We start from the raw sequence: 11,917 nt of genomic DNA on the forward strand, positions 1-11,917 counted from the left end.
TAGAACTACTAAAACCGGAAGGGTCCTTTGACGTCATCCAACATCACCCTCATGGCTAAAGCGGTTAGCTGTAGCTAACATTCCGGTGGTATTTAACCAGTAATTAATAGAAATTGCTTCGTGCGTTAAAGTCGGTCTTGTAGGAAACGTTTAGGTGAGCAGTCTACTTAGACGAGTTGTTTTGTGATGTTGTTAATCTGAACAACGATGTGGAGCTGCAGTCGCCGTGTCCTTCAGGAGCTGCTCAGCCAGCCTGCAGCAGTCAGGAGTTTCTCTCTGTCCTCTCCTCAGGTCAGTCTTTATCTTACATTAACCGTTATGTTAAAACTCAAGATCCCTTAAATTCCTCAGGATGCGTAATCTGTAGAGACGGCACATTATAAGATCTGCCTGCCGATACAGGTAGACATCTTTTCGTATAAACTCTTTAAAAACCTAATAGCTTTGTTTAACTGGTGGTTCATTGTCTTTTGACCACATCCAACACTATTTGTAAGGGCTTTGGTCATTACCAAGCCTATTTCATGTTTATTTATATTTGTTTTTATGCCTTAATGCCTAAAACGTGAATACTGTAATATTTATGATTTATGGAATAGTTGTGGTCTGTGGCTTCCCACCACCCTTCTTAAATAGGGACCTCAATTACCCATTGCAATGGTCTACAGCCAACATAAAAATGATAGATTTATTTGAGTACATAAATTTATCTTGAGGAGAGTATTGGCTTGTTTAAGTCTTGTAAAAGTGACTTGTAAAACATTGGTCAGAATTCTTGTTCTAGTATGTTACTGGGGAGTGCTAACGTATATTTAAAATATCGTTCAAACGCATATGCTCTGTGTCCACAGAGTACAGTGGTGGTGGAGCGATGGTGGAACGTACCCTTATCTAAAGTAGGCAGTCCACCGAGGCTTCACCCTCGAAGACACAGAATATACAAATTGGTTGAAGACACCAAACATTCTCCAACACCGAAGATGGAGCTCATCCTGAGCCAGACTGTCCCCAGTGAGTCGTTAAGACCGACCCCAGAAATGTTGGGATTCTCCCCACTATAACTGCTTTGAGATCTCTTTTGTTGCTTGATTAAAATAAGTGTGTTTACTTTACTGACAGAGCTTGGCGGACGAGGAGACACGGTTTTTGTAAAGAAATCTGTTGGAAGAAACAAGCTGCTCCCTCAAGGCCTTGCTGTGTATCCATCACCAGAGAACAAAAAGATATTTGCAGAGGAGTTAAGGGTGTGTGTGTTTGTTTGTGTGTGAGTGTGTGTGTAACATTTGAATAGTCGTTTCTCTTGTTTTTACCCTTGCATAGGAATTTTCATCTTCTGATTACCCCTATCTTGTGTTTTTTAACAGCTTTTACGTGAAGGAAAACCAGAAGAAAGAGTCCAAACCCGCACTGGACAACTGGTGAGTTGATCAGAACCGGTGCTATGATCAGAACGGAACCACGTGCTTGAGTCACCTGCTGGTTTTCTCATGTTTTTTTTAACTACAGACCCTGGAGTATTTTAAGCGCTGCAAACTGAGGATAATCAAAATGCCACCGGATGATTTCGAGGTCAATAAAGAGGTCCTGTGCAGACAATTTCTAAAGGTGTGGTTCTTTTCTTTTTCTCCTTTATTACATCATACAATCCAAAATACTGGTCCTGTCAAACAATCATCATCTGTCCACTAAAGCAAGACTGACTTTAATTACATTTTTCCTTAGAGGGGAGTTGTTGTGCCACCTCATGCATTGGATTTTCCATTCGAGTCAGTCAAGGAAGAAGGTGAATACTGGTGTGACATTTCGGTAAGATATGCTGCTCCTGTTTCTATTCACGTGAAGATGGCAGAGAAAATAGCTGAATTTAACTCACATTTAGTCGTATTAGTGAGTTTTCCACAATTCAGACTTCCACAGCCTAAATATAAACTTGTTTAGTGGCCAAAATCATCCTGATGGTGTTATTTCAGCAAATAGTTGACTGCTGTGTTATTTCTCCCTCAGGTTAATGGAATAGACACAGTTCGTGTCCCTGTGTCACTGGAACCATATAAAGATGTGTCTGCAAAATACCAGAAACAGTTAAGAAAGCAGCCACGTGCTGGCGCAGATGCTTCAGAAGCAGAAACTGTGGAAACAGATTCAGAAGACTCCAAGAATCAAAGCGGTGGAGTTTCTGGATTTGCAGCAGGAGCAACAGCAGCGAGGAGTGAAGAGGTCACGACCCCATCAAATGAGAGCTCCAAGAAGGATTAAAGGACTCCACATCTATTCAATTTTGTTAAGCTGTGGGATAAAACACCTGTGATGGACAACAGTCTCGCGTGATTGCCTCTTCTGTTGTTCAGGAGTGTTAACTGGACCAAAACAGACACAATTTAAAGGTGTGTGGCCAGAAAACAGCAAAAAATCTTTATTCATTCATCTTAACTGCACAATAAAGAAAAGTGTATTGGGTAAACTCCAGACATTGACCTGCAGCTTTATAAAAGAACTCCCATTAATTGAAACTGGGACATTCCCACTGTTGCTTGGCTTGGTTTGTAAAGTGTCTGGAAGCTGCTGACATTTCTGCACCGCTGGTGAATTTCTGCCACCATCTGAAGTGTTTGAGGAGAATCTGGAGATCTGTGAGTTATTGCAGAAATACTGTATCATTTTATACAAAAGCCCTATTTTATCTTCTATTCAAACATTTAATTCAGTCCTGTCCATTATACTGCTGCAAGTAAAATCTTAAAATAGTGTAACAGAGGAGAAAACTCTTAAAGTGATTGAATGGCCTTTAATCTAGAGTCCACTTAAAAGGATCAAGAGAATCACTGGTCAGGATTCACCAACTACACCTGCTTTCTGTCTCCTGCATGCAAATCTCTCGACTGCCCTTTTTAGCATTATCTCAAATACAATGGCTCGGTTACAGTAAACCACACAAACGGACAATTCTCTCATTTTAATGGCTGCGATTTTTCCTTAAACTGCTGTTTAAAGTTATATAGTCAATCCAACTGCTTCTACCTCTTTCTCCTTAATGGGGTCACGGGAATATCGTCGATCATCTTCAAACAAAAGACGTCACCATCAATATCACGTTAACTTGTAGGTACAGTAACTGATGTGGGTTCAAGGGCTGCCTTCAGAGGAAAATCTACAAACTACATGCGAGACTCTGCAAAGGAAAACTAGGATTTCTTTCATAGCAACATGGATGTTGGTCCTGGCAATGTGTGTAAACTTGAGCTAACCAACAAAGCCTGACTTCAGTTCAAGGGCCACAGCTTTGTTCCAGTTCCTTTCTACAGTGACGTTTTGAAATAACTTAGATTGCCAGAGAAGCAAATCCATTCCAGATGTTTAACCAAAAATGCTGCATCTCATCGGCTGAATCAACAGGTCATTGACTTTGCTGTACAAATCAATTATTCATGTACACTCACCAGCTGCCTTAAGGCGGTGCCAGTACCAGGTTAACCACTTGGTATTATACCAGAAACAATATTCATATATATTGGTCCACACTGATACAACACAGTTGTCTGACGCACTAGTGTTGTTTACTGCTGCTGACAAGGATAAACATCTGAACACTTTGGATGTTAGTGTAGTTATTCTGGTTACTGCTGCCACACGTTTCCCCGTTATCAATATCACCACGCAGAACAGCTGCTGACCGGATACTCCCCCTTTCTCTAAAAAAGAACAATCATGTAAACCATTGAGATCATTTTGTGTGGAAAAAGAACAGGTCACTCAAGTTAAATCACAATTTTTACTCATTCTAAAGCTCCGACTGAAGTCCAAAAATAGCCTTACTGTCTCCTAAGTTTGGAACTGATGTATCTGAAAAAGTGACTGATGAGTTTATGGCGCCGACACACTGGAGTTTTAGTACAGCAACACATTAGCAATCTGCTAAACAAAAGAACTACTGAGAAATTACATTGCAAAACAAAAACAGGAAGAGGCAGGAGTGGAAATCCATAATAAGTATGAGTAGGCTCTAACATAAGCCCTTCAGTTGCCAAGAGTCCAGAGTGTGACGTTTAGAAGCCGTATTTAGCCTGGGTCTGCCGGCGGGTTAGCCTGTTTTCTGCCCAGGTGTTCTTCAACTCCAATTCACGTTCCTTTGCCTGCACAGAGGAGGGTGCAATAAAACGACTGATACTTCAACCCTCGAATCCGATCCTCTGAGAAAGTGGGTATTTATTTTAGGGTCTAATCGAAAGGCTGAAAATATGAACAGCAGGATTTGAATGGCACTTACTTGGTGGATTAAATATGTTATCTGGTGCTTGCGTCTTTGCTGTCCTGTGGGCATGTGTCCTTTTCTCTGCAGGAATTTGGAAAGGCCACAATTTAACCTCGTGTGAATCCATACAACGTAGCACTCTGCTTCTGTATTTTGAGGGAATTTTCCACGTCACCTTGCTGTACGACTGACGGTTCTGCTTCTCTTCTGTCATGTTCTTGGTCAGCCATTGCTGGGTACCACTCAGCTGGTCGTCCCCTTTGATCTCCAGAAACTTCACCTCCTCTTTACCCCGGTTTCGTTTCCCCTGAAGCCTCATGAACTGACGTGCAGGAACAACATTCTCATCAGTTTAACACCTGGCTCGAAAGCCACGTGAATTTACACGGAAAATACAGCTCTGTCTTCTTACCCCTTCATCATCAAACATGGCAGACTGTCCCGGCTCCTCCGCTTCAGCCACTCCACTGTTAGGATCTTGGTAATATGGATCATTATAATATTCCTGAGGACAAAATGTCACCTCAGTTCTTGTCCAAATTGAGCTTTTTTGTACACAGCAGATAAATATTGAACATATGATGTTGCCATTACTTTAACATGTCTCCGTATTTACTTGTGGTGATTTATAATGCAAAGCCAATTTCATAAATGTAAATCATAAAATTAATTTTGTGCAATTACCCAACTACATTAAAATACATTATAACAACTGTTGTTTTAATCTTAATCCATCGAGTTTATATATGTCAAAAAGTCACCAAAAGTCATAATTACTGCTTGGAAGTCTTCTGGAGCCGCCGAGGGCTGTAGATACTGTGGATATTGTCCTCCCCAGGCACCCACTTCTTCGTTGTTCCCCCCAAAGTCGAGAGGGGCGTCTGACTGGCCGGGCTCATCTGAAGGCAGAAAAGGTTGAACCTCTGCAGGAGCTCTTGGCTCGGTGTCTAAACTTGGAACAGCAGGAATCAGAGGCTGGGAACTTTCGCCCAGAGAAAAGTAGTTCTGTGGCGTCATCTCCTCCTCGTTGTCCTGGTCAGCTATTTGCCTAGCCAACTGCATGGCTGCAGACTTTGCAGCTGCTTTAATAGCAGATGGGGATGGACTAGAGCCAACAAGGCATTGAGAGGGAGTCCCGGGTTTGGTTCCTTTCGGGTCTTGACGCTTGGTGAGTGTGTGAGGAATCAGAGGTCTATCAACCTCCTTCAGTGTCAGGTTTTTCGGTTGAGGCAGCAGGGAGGACAGACCCGAACCTGCATGCTGGAAAAGGTATTGATAAGAGGTGCCGTTTGAGTCAGAGTCTTCTGAAATACCCGAGTAATTTATCATCATTGACCATTGAAGATAAAGCGATTGAGAGTAAAAACAATATTTGGATTAATGTCACTTTGCAAGTCTTCTTACCTGAGTTGGTGTTCTTTTCTTCGTTGGTTCTTCATCATCAGAATCCGACTGTAAACAAGGGGCGTATTACTCCATAACCAACTATTTATTCATACGTCATATAACCCATAGGTTTGGACACTTACATCTCGTTTCTCTATCTCCGGTACCGTAATTTTCACAGGTTCTGTTCGCTTCTTCGGCTTTGGTAAACTCGAAAACAAGCCTCCTTTGTACTGCGCTGGATCGGTGTCTTCTTTTGAGGCCATTTCTTTAGCTCTTAAACCCTTGCCTGGTCCACGGTTGATACCTCCCGTCGGTCCGGGGAATTTCGCTGCGGGCATCGATGACAAAAGCCCCCCCGTGGTTGTTCTCTTCTCCCGTACAGAGGTCTGGGTTTCCTCTGCATCACTATCATCACTGCTGCCATAGGCGACTAGAGACATGTTTGCATCTATTTTCAAAGGCTGCTAAACTGCGGTAAGTTGTGCACATGGATAATCACTTCTTTACGTTCGGAAAACTCGCTCCCTTGATTGGTTCACGTCCGAAAATGGTGGCTAATCCGAGGCTAATATATCCACACAATTAATATCGTAATTCCACAAGTGCTACAGTGTAAAAACCAAAAGTAAGACTGACCTCTGACGAATTATAAGGACCTTATCCTTATCAAGAATCGATTCGAGCTAATGCTAGTTAAGCAACGGCGTAGGATAATTTCGTTACGCTTTCTTTGATGCCAACCCGAATTCGTCTTCTCTATTATATTTCAAAAAACAGAGCGTCGACTTATACGCCACGTCAATGGCTAAATATTTGCTTTTTTTTAGTCCAAAGAAACCATCAAAACATTGGCCTCCATCATTCTTCACTAGAAAACGAGACCTGCGCAGCTTTCTGCGCAGCTTTTTTTCTTCTTCTTCGGTTTATTATAAAGCGACGACGACGAGTTTCGATCACTATCGCCCCCAGTAGACCCCAGGGTGTAAAAACATACGTTGATGTCGAATAAATGGACGCTACAAAAAATAGACAAGGATGTAAGAGGCCTGGTGGAGTCAGAAAGAGAAAGAATTCAGTTACAAAACAGTCAAATAAAGTCAAAATAAACGAAATTCAAAGCATACCGTGAAATCACACTTCATCGTTCTAAAACAACCCTGAAATACATGAGGCGCTTGAGTTATTATTTCAGTCTTGTTATGTTGTGAATTTGCATATATCATTTATAACCTGATCCGCCTACACCTGAACAGAGACCGATATGTTTATGTGGCCGCCCGACATTCTTATATTAGGAGTTATATTTGAAGGATAAACGGCACATGCAGACCAAACTGTCACTTTATTCAGGCACAGCACGGCATGTTTGTGCTCCGATCCTGCCTCTTTAATAGGAAGAGAAGAGAAGAACGAAACCCAAATACATCCTACATCCTGGCAGGTGCTTGCCCAAGGTCAAGGGGCAACAAATATGCTGCCACCCTCACAAAATATTTTCTCATTTTCATTTTTATTTGCAAGTATCGTCCTGGGGGACCTGCAGTACGCAGGTTCGGTCGGTAGGGGCGCAACTGTGCGGTCTGAGCAGGTTGTGGGGGCGCGCCTGCAAACTGGGAAGCGGGTTTCAATTTCAAAACCTCAACGGCCCGAGGGACGAGCTACTGGCCTGTGGGATCGCATCAAATCTAACTAGCCGCGCCGTTTGGTCACGTTATTTTTTTTTCATAATTAATAGCCGTTGTCGTTGTCACCGGGCATCCACTTTACAGAATCCGCGAAAAAAAAAGACGCTCGCCGTGCCTCCGCTCCAATTTTCCGCGCTTTGTTAATCTTGATGACAACCCGACGCTTTGCGTGTTTGCTCCAGGTGTGAACCAATCCGGATACTGCAGCATATTCAATTACTACGGTGCCGTAATTACACACACATTTGCCCATTTCTGCAAGAAGCATGCCGAGGTCAAACAGGCAAAGAGAATACAAGCCTGGTGATCTTGTGTTTGCTAAAATGAAGGGGTATCCGCACTGGCCTGCGAGGGTAAGCACCCGACGTTAACTGCCTGGTTTTCAGCATGACCATTCATTTCATTCCGCCTGCTGTTTACCTGCGAGGCCTAGCGTTAGCTAGCATTGGCTAGCGCTAGCTAGCTGCAGTTAGCCTAGCTGGCGGCGCAGCTAACGCTCCCGCTGCACCGCACCGCACCGCACCGCACAGCTAGCCCACCGCCGACGGTCGCACATGTCTTCTCGGTGATTCATCGCGTAAACAGACGCCTCGGTGCTTCAGGCTCCTCGCTAAGTTAATATCACTGCCAGACCCTGGCGGGGCTAATGCTGATTTATGTAAACCTGTTCCAGAGCAATTAAAAATAGCAGCAGGGCGACGAGGAGTCCGCAACAAATTAGCCTTTTAATGTCGCTTAGTATGCTGCCGTTAACATGAAGTTTGGGCGCTCTAAGCATATAACACGCAGCCATTTAAGTCAGATAAGTTAGGTACAGGGATAAAAACAAAGTTTCCTCCTATTAACTGTTGCACCGGATGATGGTTCGTTCTGAATTGGCCCAATGCTTTGGTGCATTAGTGATATTGACATTTATGCAAACCATTGATTGGATTTAATGTCTGCTTGGTCGCAAACGTCTTTATTTCTCATTTTAAATTAGGTTAAATCCACCTCCACATCATAGCTTTCTATAGTTAATGCTGATGCATAGTCTAGGAAAGCCCTATAATATTCCACTGTAGTTTCAAGGCGAGCTGAGAAATATTCATTTGAAACAAACCTGCCTATAAGACATCCTCTGTTCTTACATTTTATCGGCCTCCTCCTTTGAACCACACCTTTCCCTACTGGTTATAGTTCTCAATGCCAAAAGGTGTGTTCACAGACAAAAGCAACATTCTTAAACATCAAATCAGACCAGTCTCAGTGTCGCTGTCATTTACATTTTTTTATTGTTTTCCATTAAACACGTTCGAGTCCCCCAATAATAGAAGCATTTTACTGCAAGCATCATTAAGAGGCTGTTTCTGGTCTGCAGATTGATGAGCTACCTGAAGGAGCTGTGAAATCCCCTTCCAACAAGTACCAGGTCTTCTTCTTCGGAACTCATGAGACGTAAGTAACGAGCTTTAATATTGCTGAACGTTATTTCTGATCTCGTCTTAATCCGAGAGGCCGAGATCAGCGAAGCCAAAATGTGGGCCGGAGGTTACGTTTGTTGATCTCGGAGAGTAATCCGGAGTGATTCACCTGTAACCTGCAGGGCACTCTTGGGGGCCAACGATTTGTTCCCGTATGATGAACATAAGGAAAAGTTTGGAAAAGCAAAGAAGAGGAAAGGCTTCGCCGAGGGACTCTGGGAGATCGAGAACAACCCAACTGTCACACACGAAGCCTATGAGGTGAGTTTCTCAAACCCTTTTGGGGGTAATTTTAAAGATTAATCATATTTAAGACCAATTCTCCAATCTAATCATGTCTGAAAATGACTCTGGAATTGAGATTCTAATCACAGCGACTCGCTCCAGTATTGTAATGGTAAAAAAGTGGTAAAAAGTGAATAAAAAATAAAATAAAATCCCGTTTTGATGAATGACAGACGAGTTTTTCAACCCGTGTTGAGAGGATCTATAATCGACGAATCAAGAAAACAGCCAATAATTTATTCAAGCTGAATTTAAAAAATCCAACGTCCAGGTTTGTGGCCTTTCTGACCCCGTCTGGGATGTTTTGTTTCTGATGTCAGTCGAAGAAGGACGACGCGTCAGAAGGAGCGGGCGAAGCGGGCAGCCCGGAAAAAGCCGACGCCGAGGGCAGCAGCGACGAGGACGAAGGCGCCCTGGTCATTGACGAGAAAAGCGAGAAGGGGGGGAATAAACGAAAAGTAGAGGAGCCCACGGAGGTGAGGCTCACGGGCGGCGGGTGGGGAACCGTCGGGGGGGCGAGGGCTCCTTTTGAATCTGCCAAAACGCCCTCAGGTGTCTCCCAAGCGGCTGAAGGATTCGGAGGGTGAAGGCGACTCCAAAGTGGACGGCAACAAGTCGAACACAGGGGCCAAAGTCAACGATGTGGCTGGAGCCGAGTTAAAGGCAGAGGCTCAGGAAAGTGCCCCCGAGGGGGGGCAGTTAACAGCAGAAAAGGTGAGGGCGCCTCGTCTGGCTGCTGGATCACTGTAAATTTAAGAAAGTTCAAGAAAAGTTCCATGTATATGTTAAATTAAAGGGCGTAATAATAATGATGGAAAATAATGTGCTGATTTTACTCATCCTCACGACTTATAACACATTATTATTGTATTTTTATTGTTACAGATTTGGTAAATGCAAATTCTAGTTTCTGTCCTTGAAATCAACTCCAGGTGTTTTTAAAACATTTATTTACAGACGTTACCCATAATTTCTGCTCTTGACGGTGAAATCTGAAGCTTAAAGGAGCATTCTGGTGTTTTGGCCCCCTCCCGTCTTCAAACGCTCACATTCTGCAGCAGCTTTAATTCCTGGGTTGATTTTGGCCAGATGTTGTGTGCTGCGTGCCAGATGTGCTCCCTAACCGTCTCGTTCTCCCTGCAGCCTGCGACAGACAGCGCTTAACACCCACTTAGAAGAAAAGGAACCTTTGACGCTTTTCTCTGGAATTCAAGCATCAACACGATTACCTGCAGGAAGCCAGATTTAGGTGCTTAATTAATAAGAGAATTTTAAAAACCGACGTGTTTGTATCGAGGGAGAGACAAATCCTCATTTGCCAGTTTTGGGATATCATATATCCCAGAGACAAAAAGGTTGTTAATCTGATTTCAAACAATTGAAAGGGGCGCTTTAAGGCTCATTTCTAAACGGAATTATGGTGTGTATATATTTTTTATTTCTAAGTGCAATTACATAATTACAAAGACTGAATTCTAGGTGTCAAAATGTTGGGTTTTTTTTTTTTTTGTTGTTTGTTTTTTATTTTCAGTTTAGAGGGAATAAACACTGAATATATCGTAAATCCAAAAGAAAAATATTTTAACCACCAAAAATTAATTTGATGGTTTTAAGACTTAGATATGTACAAACCCCCCCCAGATATTTCACCCATGTTCTTCAGTTGCTAAATTAAGGGTTTTTCCTTCCATTTTGCCTCATCTGTAATTACATATTCAGCCATCGGATCCGTGAGTTGCTCCGAATGTTTTCCCGCCCCGTTCGTCATTGTATATGTCGCCATATGACATGTTCATGCAACACGGGTTCTGTTGCTATGGTGTAGTGTTCGCTTCATTGCTGGTGACCAAATCATGATAACGTTTCTCCAGGTCGACCCCACAAACCCCAGTTAAGTCGAGCAGAATTTGATTTTAAAGTAGCCGCTTTGCAAACAGCCCCAAGTGTTGATTGAAAATACATTCCTGGTTATTTTGGGGGTTCAAGTGATCTGAAATCACTGATTTCTGGACAAATTCATCAGATGTTACAACTTAATTAGCTCGATACTGGAGATCTGACCCACAGAATGAACAGTTGTAACACATTTATGGACTCTTTTGGTTTCCAGTCTTAACTGGAGTCCTTTCTTATAGTAGTGATCTTTTTTTTTTGGCTGTGTAACAAAGTTGTGATATTTTCTTTAAGTATTTGCTTAAATGTGTTCAAAAAATGGTGTTTTTCCACTAGGGGCAATTTTTGAGGTTCTAGTATATAAAAAAACAAAAAAAAGAAATACTAGCTTTGTTCATGATGTTACATGGATCACTGCAGTTTTCCTTGTATTATTTGGAAACACAAGCCCGTTTAATCCAATTATGACCTTGAAAGAGCATTTAGAAGTGGAATTAATGATGGTTGCTGTGTCAGAGAGGGTTTAGACCCACCATTGATCACAACTGGTCACCGTTGCTGCTTTTCTCAAGCTGTATTTTGGCATTAAAGTGTAGTATTTGGTTTAGCTTTCACTATTACTTTCCAAAACCGTCATTCATTTTAAACTGTTGCCTAGTTTACTCTGTAGATGCCAGTTCATTTAATAAACATCTTGATTACAAAGAACCAGTGACTCTGTCTTGATGTAACTAAACCTTCTTAGTTTCTCTCTGCAGTGAGCTGCTTATTGACAGTAAATCATTTTATGATCAGTTTTGCTGCACAGAACATAAGAGATTAATGTGCTTATAATTTAGGAAAGCAATATTCTGCTCAGTAGATGACGGTGAACGTTTGTGGTGATCTGAGGTATGAAAATGTGATTTAGTGAATACGTCTTGGCCTGATCGCCCGCCCATCACAAGTCAAAA

The 11,917-nt window shown here is 42.4% G+C and overlaps 3 protein-coding genes across 4 annotated transcripts; 2 read left to right on the top strand and 1 right to left on the bottom strand.

Annotated features, from left to right (window-relative positions):
* Window positions 1–2: 2 nt before the first annotated feature.
* On the top strand, window positions 3–2,317 carry mrpl9 (mitochondrial ribosomal protein L9). The gene is made up of 7 exons (XM_057021359.1): window positions 3–291; window positions 852–1,011; window positions 1,120–1,244; window positions 1,365–1,418; window positions 1,507–1,605; window positions 1,723–1,806; window positions 2,005–2,317. The coding sequence occupies exons 1-7, from the start codon at window positions 208–210 to the stop codon at window positions 2,254–2,256; spliced, it is 858 nt and encodes a 285-aa protein (XP_056877339.1). The 5' UTR covers window positions 3–207; the 3' UTR covers window positions 2,257–2,317.
* A 60-nt stretch (window positions 2,318–2,377) lies between these two features.
* prcc (proline rich mitotic checkpoint control factor) lies at window positions 2,378–6,603 on the bottom strand. Its single transcript, XM_057021323.1, has 7 exons — window positions 5,779–6,603; window positions 5,654–5,701; window positions 5,027–5,509; window positions 4,662–4,754; window positions 4,425–4,571; window positions 4,265–4,330; window positions 2,378–4,130 (listed from the first exon to the last, which is right to left on the bottom strand). Exons 1-7 carry the CDS (start codon window positions 6,076–6,078, stop codon window positions 4,044–4,046), a joined length of 1,224 nt encoding a protein of 407 aa, XP_056877303.1. The 5' UTR covers window positions 6,079–6,603; the 3' UTR covers window positions 2,378–4,043.
* Window positions 6,604–7,205: 602 nt separating this feature from the next.
* On the top strand, window positions 7,206–11,672 carry hdgfl3 (HDGF like 3). 2 transcript variants are annotated; one of them, XM_057021371.1, is made up of 6 exons: window positions 7,206–7,505; window positions 8,684–8,760; window positions 8,909–9,047; window positions 9,392–9,547; window positions 9,624–9,785; window positions 10,215–11,672. In XM_057021371.1, exons 1-6 carry the CDS (start codon window positions 7,473–7,475, stop codon window positions 10,233–10,235), a joined length of 588 nt encoding a protein of 195 aa, XP_056877351.1. In that variant the 5' UTR covers window positions 7,206–7,472; the 3' UTR covers window positions 10,236–11,672. The 2 variants fall into 2 exon arrangements, with proteins under 2 accessions (XP_056877351.1, XP_056877350.1); XM_057021370.1 differs by having other exon boundaries at window positions 7,208–7,676.
* The last annotated feature ends 245 nt before the right edge of the window (window positions 11,673–11,917 follow it).

This window comes from Takifugu flavidus, chromosome 21 (genome assembly GCF_003711565.1).
Source record: "Takifugu flavidus isolate HTHZ2018 chromosome 21, ASM371156v2, whole genome shotgun sequence".
NCBI classification, from domain to species: domain Eukaryota; kingdom Metazoa; phylum Chordata; class Actinopteri; order Tetraodontiformes; family Tetraodontidae; genus Takifugu; species Takifugu flavidus.

Excerpts from the sequence above, each read along its gene's own strand:
- prcc (XM_057021323.1), bottom strand. The coding sequence starts at position 6,078 with ATGTCTCTAGTCGCCTATGGCAGCAGTGATGATAGTGATGCAGAGGAA. Across the intron at positions 5,510-5,653 it reads AGAAAAGAACACCAACTCAG|CATGCAGGTTCGGGTCTGTC; the intron begins GTAAGAAGACTT and ends TACCTTTTCCAG. Across the intron at positions 4,131-4,264 it reads TAACATATTTAATCCACCAA|GCAAAGGAACGTGAATTGGA; the intron begins GTAAGTGCCATT and ends TCCTCTGTGCAG.
- mrpl9 (XM_057021359.1), top strand. The coding sequence starts at position 208 with ATGTGGAGCTGCAGTCGCCGTGTCCTTCAGGAGCTGCTCAGCCAGCCT. Across the intron at positions 292-851 it reads TCTCTCTGTCCTCTCCTCAG|AGTACAGTGGTGGTGGAGCG; the intron begins GTCAGTCTTTAT and ends CTGTGTCCACAG. Across the intron at positions 1,807-2,004 it reads AATACTGGTGTGACATTTCG|GTTAATGGAATAGACACAGT; the intron begins GTAAGATATGCT and ends TTTCTCCCTCAG.
- hdgfl3 (XM_057021370.1), top strand. The coding sequence starts at position 7,590 with ATGCCGAGGTCAAACAGGCAAAGAGAATACAAGCCTGGTGATCTTGTG. Across the intron at positions 8,761-8,908 it reads TTCTTCGGAACTCATGAGAC|GGCACTCTTGGGGGCCAACG; the intron begins GTAAGTAACGAG and ends TGTAACCTGCAG. Across the intron at positions 9,548-9,623 it reads AAGTAGAGGAGCCCACGGAG|GTGTCTCCCAAGCGGCTGAA; the intron begins GTGAGGCTCACG and ends AAACGCCCTCAG.